Genomic DNA, 18588 nt, shown 5'->3' with positions numbered 1-18588 from the left:
GTTGCTGCTGAACGTCTCCAGGCCAGAAAAAAAGCATCTACCATGACTTCAACATCAGTCATCCAGCTTCTGAGGGGCAGTTTGCTTTGAAGCCTTAAAGTCAGTGCTGATTATGGGATGTTTAGGGTCAGACTGACTTCCTGGTTGTGGGAGAATGAAACATGGCACCGGAACAGAGAAGAAACACCCACACAGACATATACAAGGACTGCTGCTTTAGGGCTCTGATGGTAAGGAGAGGGGTGCATCAAACCACACACACACACACACACACACACACACACACACACACACACACACACACACACACACACACACACACACACACACACACACGTACAGCCCTAACAGCCTAAAAACTCAGGATCAGCATAATTTTTCAACTGGCAAAGAAACTACAGCTTTGACAAACTCTTTTTCTTGCAATTGTTCTAATCTGCAGGATACTGTTTACACTCATATTTACAAAGATATGAAATATTTCAGGCTGAATTTCACCAACATGTGGTATATTTCTGTTTAATATAATGACGTGGCCAACCAAAACATGAGATCACCTCTGAGCACCTCTAACCGCCCAGTACTTCATCCAGCCAACCCACCTGTGGTGAGCCATGCTGTCTGTCCTGTGTGCTCTTCATCATTTCCTCCTCTGTCTCTCTGTCATCCAGAGCATCGTCACCACTGGTGTATCCCGAGGCCTTTAGCAAACATCACATGACATGTTGGTTTGAAAAACAAGCAAAAATAATGTCAACCAACGATGATGCAGTGGCCCACATTTTATAGATACTGTCACAAACAAAAGAACACATGAAACTAATAGAAACTAATAGAGAAGGAAGGAATGACAGAAGGAAAGGCAGTTCAACTGCAAATATTTGATGTCAGATTGAAATCCTGTCAGAATTAGATTAATGATATAATACATACTGTATTTCCTATGGCACTTACAGAAGGCAGGAAATAAAAAGTTGTCAGATTATTACTGTGTTGTTCAGTGAAGCCCTTTAACCACTAGGGGGTACTGTTGATTCATGTATATATTATTTGTACAGGATTTGGAACCACTCTCAAAATATCAAGCTTTGTCTTAAACGGTGGGGTCCTGGTTGTCTGTCTGCCACCTCTACTGTGTTTATGTGTATTTCTCACATAAGGATCGTCGTCTTCACACTGTGCCTCAGCTGCTCTGGGATCGTCTTTAATCACCAGCTGTTGAATGGATCCCTGGAGAGAGAGAGTGAGAGAGAGAGAGAGAGAGAGAGAGAGAGAGAGAGAGAGATAACAAACACTGATAAAGCAACTATCATGGTGTTTTCAAAACAGCTTCTAAAGTATGATGATAGATTAAACTACCCAACAGTAAGTACAAGTACAGCTGACACAAGATTAATTGTGTCAGCTGTCAAACTTTCTGTCAAAGTTGTTCATAAATTGTTAATTAATTTCACCTCACTTCATTTTAATAATTAAAATTTATTTCAGTTTCAGTTCAATGAAAGTCATTATCATTTGCAGTTGCCTTGACAAAATAGCTCAAAATGAGCTCCAACTACAGCACAATAAAATCCTGCTTTTGCTTGTAACACTTCCATTATCTTTAGACTGATGTCTTCCTCAAATAAATGTTAAATATTTCAATATCTTCAAACTTTCAGGAGTTACATTGCCTTCTTCCATTCTGACTGTCATGTCCTCCATTTCCCAGAATGCAGAGAAGAGGGTCTTTATCTTTGGTAATGGATTTCTGTGTATGAATCGATATTCAAACCATCATGTTTCAGGCGTGACTACACTAGTCAGTCATACCTATAAATAAGTCGACTTCTCCTGATTGTTCCTTTAAAGGTAAATCATCATCATATTACGAAATTATTTCACTAAATACACTTAAAAAAAAAAAAAAACAAGATTCTGTGTGAATAGAGTTGCATCTTGTAGCGAGGAGTATCATCTAAGAAAGTTTCAACAGGCAAAACTGAATTCGAATGTTTTCCGGCCTCTGCAGGGGGCCATGAGGAAACACTGCTCTAAAGTGTGATTGTGTTGTAGCCTCTTTCTGTCTCAATAAAAAGAGGAGCACCACACACACAATGAAGGACAGTCCACTTGCTGATATCACCATAGAAACCGGAGTCCCAAAGACACACATGCAAAACACTCAAACTCACAGCATGGCAGTAATAATGCTGGTTTATATGGTTTTGTGAGAACATGGAGAGATGTCAATACCTGTGGTCAACATTCAAAACATTCACACACAAACACATGCTCGAAAGGGCCCCATGCCATTACTGTTTTCCTTTGAAGACAACAAACCAAGGACACACACACACAAACACAGAGTGACCCAAATATTTCAGACTGGACATGACTGACGCTGTCACCCTCTGTCGTCATGCTTCAGATAACCCGTTCAGAAAGTCAGGCTACGCTGAACAAAGCAGAAGGAAGCGGGCCCCGTTCACTCACCATGGCAACGAGTTGCTACCAGCTTGTATTTGAGAGCATCGGTGAATTCAGAATGGACAGGGAGCCATCAGTGTGACTCGTTTCAGTGGATCTTTGATTTGAGTATACTCTGCGTGGAGTGTAGTGCACAGTGAGATGTCATTCCTACTCAACGACACTTACTCCGTCTGGAGATTTGACACAGATTTATATTTTTCCTGATTAGAATAGCAGCACACTTCAATGCCTGAGTCCAGAGCCTTGATCTGACCGCAAGTAAGCCTTGTTGACATCTCAGACTTCCTCATCTGCCATCGACTTACTCCCCTGTGCTCTCCTCCTTTCCACCTCTTACCCCTCTCCCTTCGCTCTTCACCGGCTCTTTCCTCCCCTCTTACTTCCTCTCTGTCACTTATCTTCATGGCTTTATCCAGTAAAGGCTCTAACAGAGCCAGCTCAGGAAGAAGTACTCGATGTGTTTGTAACGTTTTGCCTCTGTTTAGATCCGGCTGCATCCTGATCAGTGTTGGAAAGAGAAGTCATGAAATGCCACTTGGTTGGGATTAAGCATAGGTCACAAATTCAAAGTGGATAATGGTGAAAACATACAGATGCAGCTTCTCTGGTACCGTTCATTAGTTATTTTCCTGGTTGAAGACTTCAACAACATTTTCTTGGAAACGGGCACAGGGGTTTTGTATTTCTGCTCATTGCATACACAATGAGATACGATGCTTACAAGAAAAGGCAACATGGTCAGTATCTTGTGCAAGAATTTGGTGAAACCATAAATTGTTCCAGTAGACTGAATGCTGGGAAGTTTCCAGAGGAGACGGGCTGAGGTTAGACAACATGTCAGCTCTTTACATGGTAATGAGAGGCCAGAACATACAAGCAGACACACACCTACACACATACGCACACACACATGTGTAATCCTGAGACGTACTGCACACTGATATTGACATAGTCTGCTGTCTCATTCTTTCTCCTTCTTTTTGCTCAAAAGACAGAAAGACACTCACAGACATTTAGAGGATTTCTAGACTTACCACAAACTTGTCAAGCCCTGTGCTTCCTGCATTAGATACAAAAATGCCTGAATTGTGGGAGAAGGTGAGTCTTTCTGGCCTCCGGTGGAAAGTAGCCCTCTCGGCCTCCCCACAGTCCATGTAGAGGCGCACCTCTTCGTGCTCCACCACCAGCTGACAGACAGATTGAATACACCAGTTTAATGATGAGATTTTAGACAAATTGATGCTTTATTTATGTGCATTCATTAACAACAAAGGCAAGAAAGAAAAATGCTCTTTTTCCTAATACTGTATGTCAGAGGTCAGGGATGCTATTTTTCAAATTATCCATCCCTTTAATTCCTTGATTTCTGTATGTGATGCTCACCGTGAACCGTGTCCATTGGTCGGTCATATCAGGCACACTGAACGCAGCAGCTTTGTGGCTGTGGGTAGCTTGCTCACTATCAGTGTAGTACAGTAAGATGCTTTGTAGCCCCCCACGAACTGGAGTGAGGGCCAAACCCAGCTCCACCACCTTTTGACGGGCATCTGTGATGGCAAAGAGCACGCCTCCTCTCGGAGTGTCTGGACGCACCTGAAGTAAAAGGGAAAGGCAGAAGACACTGGAGGTCACTAAAGCTTATTGCTTTGGCATCTTGCTCCCATTACACAGAATTTAAGTCACTGAATACGCAGTTCTTTACAGCATGCTTAGTTTGAGTTTGATAATGGGACTTGAGTACTGCATTCAAAGCCAGCACTTAAAAAACAGAATGACAGCATGAAGGAGGCTTAAAAGGTTGAAGGGTTCAGTTCTCTAACGTTACCGTGACGATGATGGCAAAGTCCCTGTAGAATGACCCTGGCACGAAGGTCTTGGTGAGTCGGCCGATGTTGGCTTCAGGCCCGAAATTGTAGGCTGGAAAGCCTTCATAGCCAGGAGTGAAGGAGACGGAGGGAGGGAGGGGGACGCCAATTAACTCCGTCAGGTCCAGATGACCTCCTGAGCCTCGCTCTGACAGAGACAATTAAAAAATGTGTATGGCATGATATTTATGATCCAACATCATGTGTATTTATATGCAAATAACTTCACTGCCTGGACAGAATTTCATTGCAAAACAAGTTCAACTGATTGAAGACACTAGAAACCTCACTGAAGTTGATTGATCAATTTTTTCCATTGCATGTTATCTCCCCACTGCAAACTTGCTTTCCTTCACAGTGGGATTTCTTGCCTGAGATATAGACCTGTAAGTGAACCTTACATGAGGTGCACAGAAGCTGTTCTGGCAGCTTCCTTTGTTTGCTATCTGTGTGTTGCTGGTTCATCCAACACATTAGAGTCAGGAAGAGATGCCCCAGAATCATCTTGACATGGCTTTAATTTGACCTGATCTGATCCAGACTCTGCCCACGCCTCGCTGCTCTGCCTCGCATGGACATAATCCTCCCAAACAGAAATGCACACACAATGGCTGGCAATTAGAGTATTGGGTGTGTATGTGAAGAGATGGCTTCACATTCCCTTGATTCCCCCCACTATGGAGCCTGTCTCCCGTAGCGACAAACTCTCACCTTGGCATTCCAGCCAGGGTCACCCCTGGTACCTACGTATATCTCTGTCTCTCTCCCACACACACACACACACACACACACACACACACACACACACACACACACACACACACGCACGCGTACACACACACACACACACACACACACACACACACACACACACACACACACACACACACACACACCGAGAGATAGAAATGCATTTGCATACACTGCACACATCAAACACACATATCACCCACATGAACACACACACAAACCCAAGACCAGACAATCCAACATTCGGGGGTCTCTAATTCATAAGCCTGACCAACTGGAAACATACATGATTAAAGGGTTTAGAGAGTGTGTGTGTGTGTGTGTGTGTGTGTGTGTGCATGTATCTGTGCATACTACAAGTGGAGCTTGGTACATTAATACAGTCATTGTTGCAAACAGGTGAACCGTGGTGTCCAAAATCTGCAAAAATACATACACACACACACCACAGTTCTCACACCTCCAGTCCAGATGTGAAGTCATTAGTGCTGTGTAATGACCGAAAGGAACAGACAAACACTGCTGTGGGAGAACTCGTGCCACAACCAGCGTGCTGTCTGATGGTCACTGATTGCAGAGGTCTAATTTTTCATTCTTGCACTGTGAGACACATGCATTTCAAAATAATGACCAATATTACTTTTGGAATCTTGTCTGAGACTGACTTGGCAGCAGCGACCTGGTGGTGATTACCAGTCATAACTTGGACGGCAGCCATTTCAAGAAGGACTATGCTTACACTGCTGTGAAGGGTTCTCAAGGTCCAAGGAGGCCAAAAAAGAAGTGAAACAAGGGGATCAAATATGTGGGTTTGCTGAGAAAGGGCAGACTAACTATTTCTGCATAGTTTAGTGTCTGTCCACTGTTAAGTCAGTCCCTGCTAAAAGTTTTCAGGCTTAATGGGTAAACTGGGGAACAGATGGATAACTGATTACCTTTGTACAACTGTGTGTTACAGAATGATAAATAAACAAACTTTGTTCCCTGTATTTTACAACAAAAAATTCATTGACATCCATAGCTAAAATAATACATGATGCCAAAGATAAAATGTGTTTTTTCAGATTTCCATCTACCATTTGTTCATGTTTACCTTAGAAATCAATATAATAAATACTTAAATGAGTGATGTAAAAGCAAATTTATAATGCCAAATCCTGAATTCCGCTAGAGCAGAAACTGAGATCGCAGCTACTGCTACTTTGCTAAGCTAGGCTAGTTGCCTTTTGGTAGGATTAGGTTAGATTAGCATTAGCTGTTTTTATTCTCTATGACTCGATTTCGCTTCTAACATTTATGAAGATAACAAACTAAATGAACAAGACAGTTAATCAAAACTGATATATTTCAATTACAGGAAACAGCTAGGGGGCAAAATTTAGTTTTAGCCAAGGCTAGTTCTGGCTATCTCACTTACTAAATTAGCATCAACTGGATTTAGCCAATTTAACTAACTATATACAGTTGACTGTTTGGGAAGAAAACAACATGCAAACATATTACGTACACTTTTATACTTAAAATAAATGTTAATCAGCATGAGGCTGATAAACCCAGTGTAATGCTGACTTACACTGCACCTAGCAGCAGAGATAACTAGCAGGTGAACATAGCCGAGAATGGAAGAGATCAATAGCCTTATATTTACACCAGGAGCTGGTTAAGACCAGACCTAAGCTAAGTGGATAATGAATAGTGGACTTAGATTCATCAGGTGTCCAGAAACACAACTCCAAATGGATGCTAACGTTGCTCCATGTCTGTTTGATGTGTGAGCAGTTTGTTTGCAAACAGTCATACCAACTTTATGAGGCATCTTTAATATGTCTGCATCTTTTCCTGCTAAAAGAACAAAGGTATATTTTTCATAAAATGTTTGAGTAAAAGTACAAATGTAATGTACTAGCATACTTTAATCACTGCTTTCTTTTTTTTTTTTTTTTGCAAAAGTTGCATATAATGAAAATTCTTAAGTACAATACTGTAAAAAAAAAGTGTAGTACTAAAGTATATTACTTTTTCGAAGTTACTTTTCATGACTGGTTTGAAGACCCACATGCAACCCACACACAACACACCATACATGCCTACACAAATAAATCACAATGCCAAGAAGGTCTGTGGTCAAATCCCATTCTAATGACATCATGTGATATGGGTTTAGGAATATATTTTGACATAATTTACTTTGTAATAAAAGGAAATTTTACATTAACATTTTGTTTTTACAAATGAACATATTTCTGATTATACTTCAACACTCCTGTGAACAGGTGTAAACACTCAGCCCTTTATTTATCAACTTCTATGAGCAGACTTCAAACCAGTCAGCCAGTCGAACAGTACATCATTGATTTGGTTCATCACATTCATTTCTTCAGTCAAACACCAAATCAAGCACTATGCCAGTCATCTAATCACTCCCTCGCTTTGCATCACATTTTTCCACTCTAACCCCCTCCTCCTAAACATAATCCTCGTCATGTTGGCCACATGGATTCTTGATCAGCTTCTGGGGACTTATAAAACCAATTTTACAACCCCCCAGCATTGCCACATATAACCTTTTAAACCACCTCGATCCTGCTGTGCCACACAAAGGGTTCCCGCTGCTTAGCCCACTCCATTTAGATTTCTCAGACTCTCAAAGATTTAATGCAGAGCACATCAGGGTACAACTTTGTCACATACCGGCACTCTAAGGAAGGTTTCTGTTCTGATTTGTGCATAGAAGAACATTTAGGTCATTAGATATGATTAAAGATTACTCTAAATAAGTGACTAAACCACTGACCCATGAACATGACCTACTAAACCAATGGCAGCCAATCAAAAATTAGTAAGCATGGTAGATCATTTACACTAAAAATTAGGATTGTAGAGAGTAAATGCTCTGTCTTCTTACATAGTTTCCCTTACATCACATGTCATCATGAGCAGAATCCTTTCACATTCATGCAGAATTACCAGGTTGACATTTAAAAGCAGTTTTCTTTGCAGATATTCAACAGTAACAGTTGCTCTAAATTTTTCAGGCATTTAAAATTGCATTCTGCTTCCATCCAGGGATACTTGAAGTTTGTGAGTGGACAAACGGAAGTGTCTTGCTTAAACCTGCACCAATCAATATTCATTTACATGACCTGCCCAGCACCAAATGGCAAACCAGCATAGTTAGCAACTAACAGGTGAGCACAGTGGTGCATTTACTTAAAGATCTACAAATCTTCCCCAGTAGAAGTTGGAGACCAAGACAGTCAGATAGACACAGACACAACTTCAAATCAATGGTAATAATGTTGCTCTGTGTCAGCTGGATGTGTGAATAGGCAACTTTATGCTCAATCAACTTCATAAGGTGTGAACATGTCAATGTGTTTACAACGTGTTGCTGCCTCCTCCAAGTGAGCCAAGAAAAAAAAAAACCCAATGAAAATTTAAGGATATTTTAGCTCTTCTTTCACACATTGGCTCTTGCTAGGAGAGATTTTGTGATTTTATTCTTACATCGTGGTCTAATCCAGTTTATTCCTAACCAGAAAAGATGATGAGCAAGATAGAAAATAATTTAAAAAAAATCCCTGACAAAAATTCAGTACATTTTCTTCTGCCCTCTCATTAATCTTTGCTTTTTTATTGGGAAATACAAAAAGTTTAAACTTGCACTTACATGAGGGCTTGTAGACATTGCCTCTCTGTCTCACAGACCAAAAAAGAACTACTGCTCTATCCTCTATGGAAATCTAATCTCTGAGAGAGCCTGGGAAAGAAGTCTGAAGTGAAACTATCTCCGTCAGCATCCCTTTAACACTCACCACTCTTCCAGTGTTTCAATGGTTTGTACTGGGCCCTGGCTTTACTGCCTCCACCTGCATCCTCATCTGGAGGTAAGATCCCAGGCTCAGAAGTGATGTGGCCAAAGACTGACGCTCCTGGGCTGGGGGTAGGGGTCAGCACAGACCCCTCTGTCTGAGTGCTACCCTCCAGAGCTTTCTCTGCCACCCCATTCTGCGTTATCACCCACTCTGTTGTCCCTGGGGTGTCAGAGGGGCTCAGGGAAGTGATGGATGGAGAAGTAATGGAGGGAGGAACAGAGGGAGGAGAGCTGGTGCTCTTTTTAGGGTTTGCCCAGATGAAGCTCCACCACTGGGCTCGTACGGGAGAGGAGAGGAGGAGGAAGAGGGCAAGAGAGAGGCGAAGGGCTCCCATCCTCTTCCTCTGTATTGCATGCATGTGCAAACACGCCAACTCTGTTAACTGCAGCTAAGAAACACTACACCCCTGCAAGCAGGCATATAGGCAAGACACAGTGCTGAGGCCCCAGCTGTGAAATGATGCACAAGCAGAGTCCTGCAGAGTGTGTAAAAGTAAATCTCAGTAATCCAGGAAATCCAGGGCGAGAAAGTATATCCAAAGAAGGACCATTCAGTTTGTGACTGTCCTCTCGGTTGCTCCTTCTCCTTTCTTTTTTTTGCTTCTCCTCTCTCGTTAAGTCCTCCTCCGTCTCTGTCTCTTGCTTTGTTTGTAACTCCCTGACATCTCTCTCTCTTTCTCCTCACCCTCCCCTCCTCTCTCCCTGTGTAATTACAGACTCCCCCTCCTCTTGCACTCTACAACACAGCGGAATTGATTTTCTCTCTCTTTTTCTGTCTGACAGGCAGATTAGAGAGTTAGTTAGTTCACTGCTCCCTCCTCCTTCTTTCCTCTCTCTCCTCTCCTCCCATCTGTGTGTGTCTGTGTGTGTCTGTGTGTGTGTGTCTGTGTGTGTCTGTGTGTGTGTGTTCTCTGGGTCATACTTACGGTCTCTCGGCCTACCTTAATGCCACATGTTCAACAAGTCAAGTTTAATACACAGACACACAGATAAGATTAAGATTACTATAAAATGTTTCATTCGAAATACTACTGGTGCAAAACCTTTGCTGTTAATCATCCTTTGCTTCCTGTTTCCCAGCTAATACAGCAGAAATGTCAAAATGAAAGCACCATAAGGAACACAACATGATTCGTTTAAAAAGAGTGATTGTCTTAACATCATAACATTCATGCAGGTGTCTGCTGATTATACTAATGATGAGACTTGTGGTGAGACATCCAACAAAATACCATATAAAACCACAGCAGGTGCCGAAAACATTGCACAGACATTAGCAGGGAGGTTTCTTTATTAGGACATGTGGGCAAACCCCCTCCCTCATCTCCTATGGGACATAAAATTCTTTTTCAGCTACATGGCACATTCAGAGCAGTTTGAGAGAGACCCCAAAAAAAACCCCCAAAACAAACATGAGAGACAAGAATTTTGTCTCTTGGTCACTTGGTCGTACACTGACTGGAGGTTGGAGATACTGCTTGCCATGTCCCATAACAGTTGATTTACTACTCTGATATACAAACGTCTCAGTTGATATTATGTCAACACGTTAATGCATCATGATGCCTGTTGACAAACTATAAGTAGGAGTGTTGTGCTTTCCAAGACAAATGGACAAACTTCTTTTTCTTTAGATGTAAAAGCCAAGATGATGTGTCCAAGTTAGTTTGTGTGGACGTGCACAGTGATAAAAAACAAACATGCTAAACTGGATGAGCTGCGAGGACAAATGTGCTTTATAAAGTTAAGGCTCTTTGGTGGAGTTTGGGTGTCCGACAAGCAGCTTTCACAGACACATTCTGACAGTGTTTCAAAGGCAAGTTTTGTGGTGAGTGAGCTAATACTGTAGCTAAGAGCTCAGGACTGGCTAACCCAAACCCAGAAAACCCGGCCTTGAGAGGAAAAAGGTTCCTACCCCTGATGTGGTATTGATACACGTGTGTGTACTATGCAGTATATTGCTGCATAGTGCTGCTAACTACAACTGTACATACAATTTATAAGTTAATGTGACATCTGCCAGTTATCTGTGTACAGCGTCCAGTAATATTCAATTTACGGGGGTGTTGATATGTATGTGCCCAGTGTTAAAATCTGAAAGGACGCAGTAAACTCACTACTGATGTGTTCACACACGAGGAGGACACACCCCATTTTCTCTCTGATACTACACAGTGAATTAACAGTGTTATGAGTCTGCATTTGATTCTTTCTCATTCTTGAGGTTACTGTGGAATAGTTATTTGTTTTCATGATTTACAGTCTAATAATGTGTGTTTGTACTGATTGCTGATGATGGCTAATCAGGCTAATTATGAGCTGTGCACAGTAAATGGTTGCCGTTAGTGTTCATGTTTTTAAACTTCTTTGCTTCATGTAATGTGCTTGACGGTTTAATGAAAGACTACTGATTAAACCTGAAAATTCAGCACTCTCATTGCCCTTTTCTTACCATTTATAAGTAACATGAACATTTATTCACTCAGAAACAGCCAGTGTTTCTCTGTATAACATGACCTCCTCCTTCTGTCTGCAGTGTATCTAGTGATGAGAAGAGATGAGTGGTCTCGCCTTGAGAAGTTTCTCATCAGTGTGTTTAATGTTGAACGTGTAAAAAAAGTCATTTTTGTGACTGCTCTTATGATCTCAGACTCATCTGCTAAGTTGTCCAGATTATACAAAATCAGACAGCATTTCGTGGAAACCTCAAACTAAACTGTAATGCAGCCCATGTACCATTTTTTCATAATATGTAATTATCACTTTTTGTTATTGCACCATTGTTTTTGGCCTTGGTGCCCTTCATTTTGACCACAATGCTGCAATAAATTTCTATTTATCAAAGGCCAAAGTGGCCATGCCCTTGGTTCTTGGTCTGACACATGGCCCTCCAGGCCTTGGATGGTGGAGACAACTGCGAATGCAGGTTACCTTGCTCAAGGCCTTTGCAGCCTGGCAAGTGCTAGCGAGGAAGAGGGGTTCCTCCTTTTTTCTAAGACACGCAAAAATTCCATTTATTCTGGTGACTGGGTTGATATCTGTCTGTTTTTGTGCATTTTTGTGCATGACTGCTGCCAAGCCGCAGACCATGGTTCAAACCTTGTTTGTGGTGACAAAACTGGGTGTTTCTAATGAGAGGTTGAGACATTTTCCTGCTGTGATTGTGGCAGCGCAACCAGGTATTTTAGGCCAAAACATGATCTTTTCATAACTCTGTGTTTTTTCTGCCTAAGCCTAACTAGACCTTAACCACCCACATTGTTTTGATAAAATAAAAGTGAATAATTGAATCATAAAGAAAGTTTTAATCTTTCTGTGGTTTGCAGAAACATACAACGTAAGCTTTTATTCTGGCAGTTTGGTTGGCTTCTGTGTACTTCAGTGTTAGCACCTTGGCCGGTGAGAAAGGACATTTCATTTGCTGTATTCTCTGCATTAAATAATTTTGGGGCTCAGGTTTGTTTTCTCAGGACACACATTTATGTTGAAATGCTGAAAAGTGAAAAAACAGCTGAACAGATACATTGACTGAAAATAGAGATCAAACATAAAGATGCAGAGGGTTGAGTGGAAGCATTTATAGAGTGTGGACTTTCTCTCTGCTGCAGCTCACTGATCAGGGAGAGAGGGAGAGAGGCCCCATGTTGGTGATGACAAAGAGATGCCTGTTCTGTTGTATTGTGCTTCTCTAAATGTTTGGTGAGGTCCAGGATGAGGGTTGGAGTGCTGCTTAGGATCATTGGGTGGAGCTGTTTGCTCAGGCCCATAGTTTGACATGGCGGGGCGTGGTCGCACAAAGCATGTTGCGGTGCACGTCATTACAATGCTATACTGCAGGCAAGATGCCTGAAAATATCAGTCTTCATCTTCTTCCACCTCGAGTTAAGTTCGTTTGGAGATAAGATGCGACCTCAACCAAATACAGGATACAACCCAAAAACACAAAGGTTTATGAGTGTAAGGAGATGCAAGATTATAGGGACATCAGGGCTACCTGCTTAGGTAATGTCTCACATGAGAGACCAATAATGTTTCTTTGTGTCTTCTAGCGTTGGGATTTACACTTGATCCACCTGTTTTTGGTTATTTTCAGTGGAGTAAAAAAGCTCGGTGGAAGCTAACGTGTTGTATGATAATATGGTGGTGGCTGCATATTATTCAACTTGTGGCCAAAACTGATGAATGCATCTTAAAACACACTCACTGCAAGCTCAGAATCAGAATCATTCTTAACCGGGGAACTTTGCACAGGCAAAGCGAGGGAGAAAAATAGATCTTTTTAGTGACTCACCTTCTCATTTTTTATTTGATTTCATTTGAAGATTGGGTGTATCCATCACTATGTTAAAGAGATAATGCTAATTTTGAATTAATGCTAAATAGTTCATGTCACTCAATAAAATGAAATATGGCAGCCGATCCAATTCTTGACTTGCTGTTTCAAATCCCTTGTAGCGAAATAAAACTGCCACAGAGATGCAGTCAGAGCATCCCACGCTATTCATGCCGTGATTGACTTGGTCATTGGGTCCATATTGAATGTGGGTAGTGCAGAGCAAATCTGATTGGCTGTTGACAGCAAAAAGATGAGCCATGGCCCACTTTTCTCAGCTGAAAGCTTATTGACTGCACACACATTGTTTTTCTTTTGCTGATCGCCAAGCTGTATGGAGAATTATAAAGACTGGATCTCAGTACACTATTCCTGCGAATTAAGCTGAAACAAAAACTGTATATCCAAGGATGTCAGAACCTCATTACTAGTGTTTTTGGCACATTTAGGTCCCTCAGGGTGGAAAAAGATTGAATGATGTCCTGCATATGTGTTGCACTCCCATGTCTTGTTCTTATTCCCGTGATTTTACCCTCCACTCCTTTGCTCTCCCTCCAAACTACCTTACCTTGGTGTTGTTGGTTGTCTCTGTAATTAACATAAACTTGATCAGACCCTGGGAGCCACAGTGGTTAAAATACCTTAACACATAAACAGTTATAGGGGGGAAAGGGTGGGGTGGCCACTAATGGAGCAGATGATAGGTTTAAGATTTAAATAGAGGGTAAGGGGCGACACCCCCCAGTGAGGAGAGGCTTGATCAGTCATGGATTAGCCAGGGTTAAAGGGGAGTGGAATGAGGTGAGGTCCATCACAGTGAAACCTGGCATTCCATACCATCAGACACACACACACACACACACACACACACACACACACACACACACACACACACACACACACACACACACACACACACACACACAGCATCCTACATGTGTACTGTATAGCCACAACCTCCCTACTGAATTTTCTCTGGGCCTTCTCTGTCCACCAGCTAGTCACCATCTTTGTTTATTGGTCAAGTAGTGTTCAGTGGATTCATCGCACCTGCATTGCTTTGGATATTCGGTCATTGTCTCTAAGCAGTGATAGTAATGTCAGGGACAGAAAAACAGAGGTCAGAAAGCCGTTTGCTACTAAACTAGCACCAGTGGCTGTATGTGACAGTATGAATGAACTGAAAGGATACAAGGGATCGTTAACATGGCCTCACTCAGGCATCCTGGCGTCAACAAATAACAAAAAGAGAGTGTCCACTTTCGTGTGCGATAGCTGGTGATAAGCTGCCACATTCTTATGAGTATTTTCAGACCCTCTTTTTTCTACACACATTGTGACCCCATTTAGGGCCTCTGGATTCCAGGAAGAGTAACCCCTTCACCTTTCACCTCTCTCTCACTTCCAGCTCTACCTAGCAACCACCCCAACAATAAACTCTAATTGGTTTACTGTCACAGCCTATCGCACGGGTATCCTATGAATTTATTCACAGAAATAACCATTTAAGTGGCTTAAGGAGACACATGGGAAATCACACGACCAGTGGACATGTGGTATTACGAGTCAGATAATAATGGATTCTTCATCAGTTCTAATCTGTTGGCTGATGCTTCGGACACTGTATATGTCACATTATTATCTGACGTATGTTCTCCAGTCAGGCTTAATGGTCACTGTTAGTCCGAGTAACTTAAAAATAACCAGAAGGTGGAGACACAGTTAAGTGGAATCATAAACGCAGGGCAGAAGAACCTTTAACAGCCTCGCTCACACATGCTAGCACTCTGGCGTCATCTAGTGGTCATAAACAGTAATGCATGCAGACTGGAGTGAAGACTAGTCCAGCCTATGGTTTAAATTCAGCCACGTACCTAAATAGATGCAACCAAAATGAGTTCTAAACAGGATCTGCACATTGAGCCTGTTTCTGTGCCTATATAGTGAAAACATTCATTCACTTGACTGTCAAGCGTTAATTCAAGGAAGCCTTACTCGTCATGTGACCTGAACCAGTAATCCCCAGCTAGGTGTACCCCAGCGGGTTTGCTTCAGCTTTGTCGGGGGTTATGTGGAAAGATTGTGTAGTAGCTCAGCTAATTAAACTAAAAACGAAATTATGATTTGGTATATCACATATTTATGTTTAGGAGGAAAATTTATAAAACTACAAATTGATGTGAGGCTTATCTTTACTATATTTATTTTCACAATAACTAATACACCACCAGGCTGTTATCATAGGACATATGACTACCAGTTATTTGCAACACCGTAACACCACATGCTGTGGCTTAGAGTGCTGGACAGCTATAAGAGAGCAGAGGGGTCAAAAAAGTGATGGATAGTCATAGCGGATAGATGACAATACGAAAACAAAATTGTTCCAACCATTAGTTTGATGTAGGCGTACTAAACCTCAAAATAGGACTGCGTGTATCTCAGACAAAAAAATCTCACTTGTCTAAAAGAGTCCTGCAGAATTTACCCACACAAGCATCTGTGCCAAATCAAAGGGCAGATCTGCAGGAAGGACAAACAAACCGTGGGAGACAAACAAAACAATGGCTAAACACTGGATGTGCTGACAGTATGTCTGTAACAGTGCGACTCACTGATGCTCATGAGGGTCTAAGCTGTCATGTAAGAGTGTGCTCACTCCTGTTTTCATGTGTTTATAAGTCCTACGTGTGTGTGTGTGTGTGTGTGTGTGTGTGTGTGAGTGTGTGTGTGTGTGTATGTGTGTGTGTGTGAGTGTACAAGCTGGTACACTCTGCCAATTAGAGCGAAAGAGGTTTTGGCTCACTGGAAAGTGTTTTTGTGCCAGAACAACACAAGAACTCATTTATGAGGCACTACAAAATGCTTACAACGTGATTTTTACATTTTTTTCTAACTTTGTCATTTGCAAATGTCCCCAATGAGTAATCGATTAACTCAGATAAACTCACCACATTGACTCAAGTATTGGACGCTTAACAAGCACAATATCGCATGTGACACTCAAAGGGGACTTTTGCATTGTTTTTCCTTTTGTGTATGTGTGTGTGTGTGTGTGTGTGTGTGTGTGTGTGTGTGTGTGTGTGTGTGTGTGTGTGTGTGTGTGTGACTGTACAGCATATTTTACTATTCCCCAATCGGTTTGACTGACACAGCCTCTTAACCAACCCCTAAGCAGAACATTGGGTGGGCGGGCTGCAAAGGTCAACAGAGAGGACCTGTTCTCAGGTAATCGTATACCACGCATGCACACTCTGAGACACACACACATGCACACTGTAGCCACCAGGCATGTAATCAATGAAGCCTGTGTTGCAAAGGCTGTTTTTCTCAGGCACCTCCCTTGCTTCCTCCTCCCTCTTCCTCTCCTCCTACGACGTGTTTTCATTTCATATTTCTCAGCCCTGTTCTGTCAGGAAATGTTGGAGTACTTTTAGAAGCTCTTATTGGAAAGAGCAGCCAAGAAAGGCTGTTGAGCCACTAAAGGCTAACCTTATCATCATGTGGAGTGGTGAGTTGTTATCCACATTTAGTCTAATTCAGCCAATAAAGCCACTGATACGCATCAATAACATGACCATAAAACAGAATCAAGTGTTTCATTCATTTTAGAGGCAGTAACTTTTTTAGCCACACTGCTGATGTTGGTTTGCACCATATTGTCACATAAAAGCTTGGTAATAAGATTTGTCAGATGGAAATCTTAGTTTTCCCAACTTGCAGTTTACAACTGCATCACTGAGGGGCAGCAGCACTTTCTGTCTGTGGCTCCACACACAGATGAGACTTGATGGTGATTACATAAGGAGGACGGGGCCTGTCTGCGTGATCGAATCCCCTCTGTGTCCAGAACGGCAGGTGGGACAAAAAAAATGCCTGGAATGTTAGACGTGCATGCACGAAGACATAGACAATGACACACACACACACACACACACACACACACACACACACACACACACACACACACAGTCACACATTCTCTCACTCTTTGAACCTCCAGCTCGTCCTAAGTGAGGACAAAGGAAATACCTGCGAGCAAAGGGATGGTGTGGCCTGGGAATGAGCGATAGTCTATCAGTCTCCATCAGTTCTATTTGGAATTGACACAAACAGCACAACAGTTTGTGTGAATATAATTAAAAGAACTGACTGCAGAAATATTTGACTGTAAGATATTGTCATGTGTCAGAGAATCAGTGGTGGTAGCAGAAACATCATTTATGTGATTATTATCATTAGTAGTAGTTTGCCTGCTGTACAGATTTTAAGCATGCCCTTTTGTGACAAATGAATCTCAAACTTGGGAAAAGAGGGGGAGGATGAGCAGAGCGAGGACGGGACAGAGGAAGAGAAAAGAAGCAGACAGACAGACAGACAGACAGACAGACAGACAGACAGACAGACAGACAGGCTGTCTTTAGAACAGAGGACAAAAAGGAAAAGAGGAGAGATAATAAGAGGAAAAAAGGAAAACAGAGAAGTCAGAGAGGTTATCAGAAGGAGAGTTTGACCCCAGGGTAGGATTAACCCAAACAAACTGACCTGCCCACACACACTCACACACAGAGAGACACACAAAAACATAATCTGGATTATATTAATGGATGCTGTAGACCAAGACTTTGATATTGTACTTAATCTGTCTCTAGACCGGATCTTTTACATTTGAGGATACAAATGTTTGTGAATGGATTTATCCACACATTTGTGTGTGTGTGTGTGTGAACAGGTATTTATCACGTTGTGGGGACAAAAATCTGTTTACACAGTCACATTGTGGGGACTGACCTCCCTTATGGGGACAAAATGCAGGTCCCCTTAAAGTAAATCATTAAATTTCAGGGTGCAGACTGAGGATAGGGTTACGGGTTAGGTAAGGTTAGGTTAGGTTAGGTTAGGTACAGGGTTAGGAATAGGCAGATAGTGGTTATGGTTAGGGTTAGGGTAAGGCTCCAGGAAATGAATGTAAGTCTATGTAATGTCCCCACAAGTGATATAAACACAACGTGTGTGTGTGTGTGTGTGTGTGTGTGTGTGTGTGTGTGTGTCAGTCAGAGCTCACATTGAAAGCCAACAGAGCATGTGCAAGTAGAATTTAGATTGTGCCGTGCTGAATGACTAATCATGTTATACAGCATGCTGGGTTGATCCTATCAAACAAACAAGTTAAATACCTGGGCTCACTGATGCCAGACAGCTATAAGCCTCTACTACAGAGGACATGGATATTGTATATTTTACCTGCTCGTTGTAGGTGACAGTTTGAGCTTACTGCATCATTCAAAGGCGCA

General features: G+C 42.0%; 1 protein-coding gene across 1 annotated transcript in view; it reads right to left on the bottom strand.

The window, feature by feature from the left end:
- col15a1b (collagen, type XV, alpha 1b) overlaps nucleotides 1–18588 on the bottom strand; it is a 50075-nt gene that overhangs the window by 20481 nt on the left and 11006 nt on the right. The window contains exons 3-7 of the mRNA XM_070974491.1: nucleotides 4298–4485; nucleotides 3856–4065; nucleotides 3507–3659; nucleotides 1156–1230; nucleotides 603–701 (exon numbers count right to left, since the gene is read on the bottom strand). Coding sequence (XP_070830592.1) covers nucleotides 603–701; nucleotides 1156–1230; nucleotides 3507–3659; nucleotides 3856–4065; nucleotides 4298–4485 — 725 coding nt within the window. The remainder of the gene's footprint in view (nucleotides 1–602; nucleotides 702–1155; nucleotides 1231–3506; nucleotides 3660–3855; nucleotides 4066–4297; nucleotides 4486–18588) is intronic.

The sequence above is a fragment of the Chaetodon trifascialis genome, chromosome 11, assembly GCF_039877785.1.
Source record: "Chaetodon trifascialis isolate fChaTrf1 chromosome 11, fChaTrf1.hap1, whole genome shotgun sequence".
Classification (NCBI taxonomy): domain Eukaryota; kingdom Metazoa; phylum Chordata; class Actinopteri; order Chaetodontiformes; family Chaetodontidae; genus Chaetodon; species Chaetodon trifascialis.
Note: the sequence above shows the minus strand (reverse complement) of the source record. Positions and strands in the feature narration are given on the sequence as shown.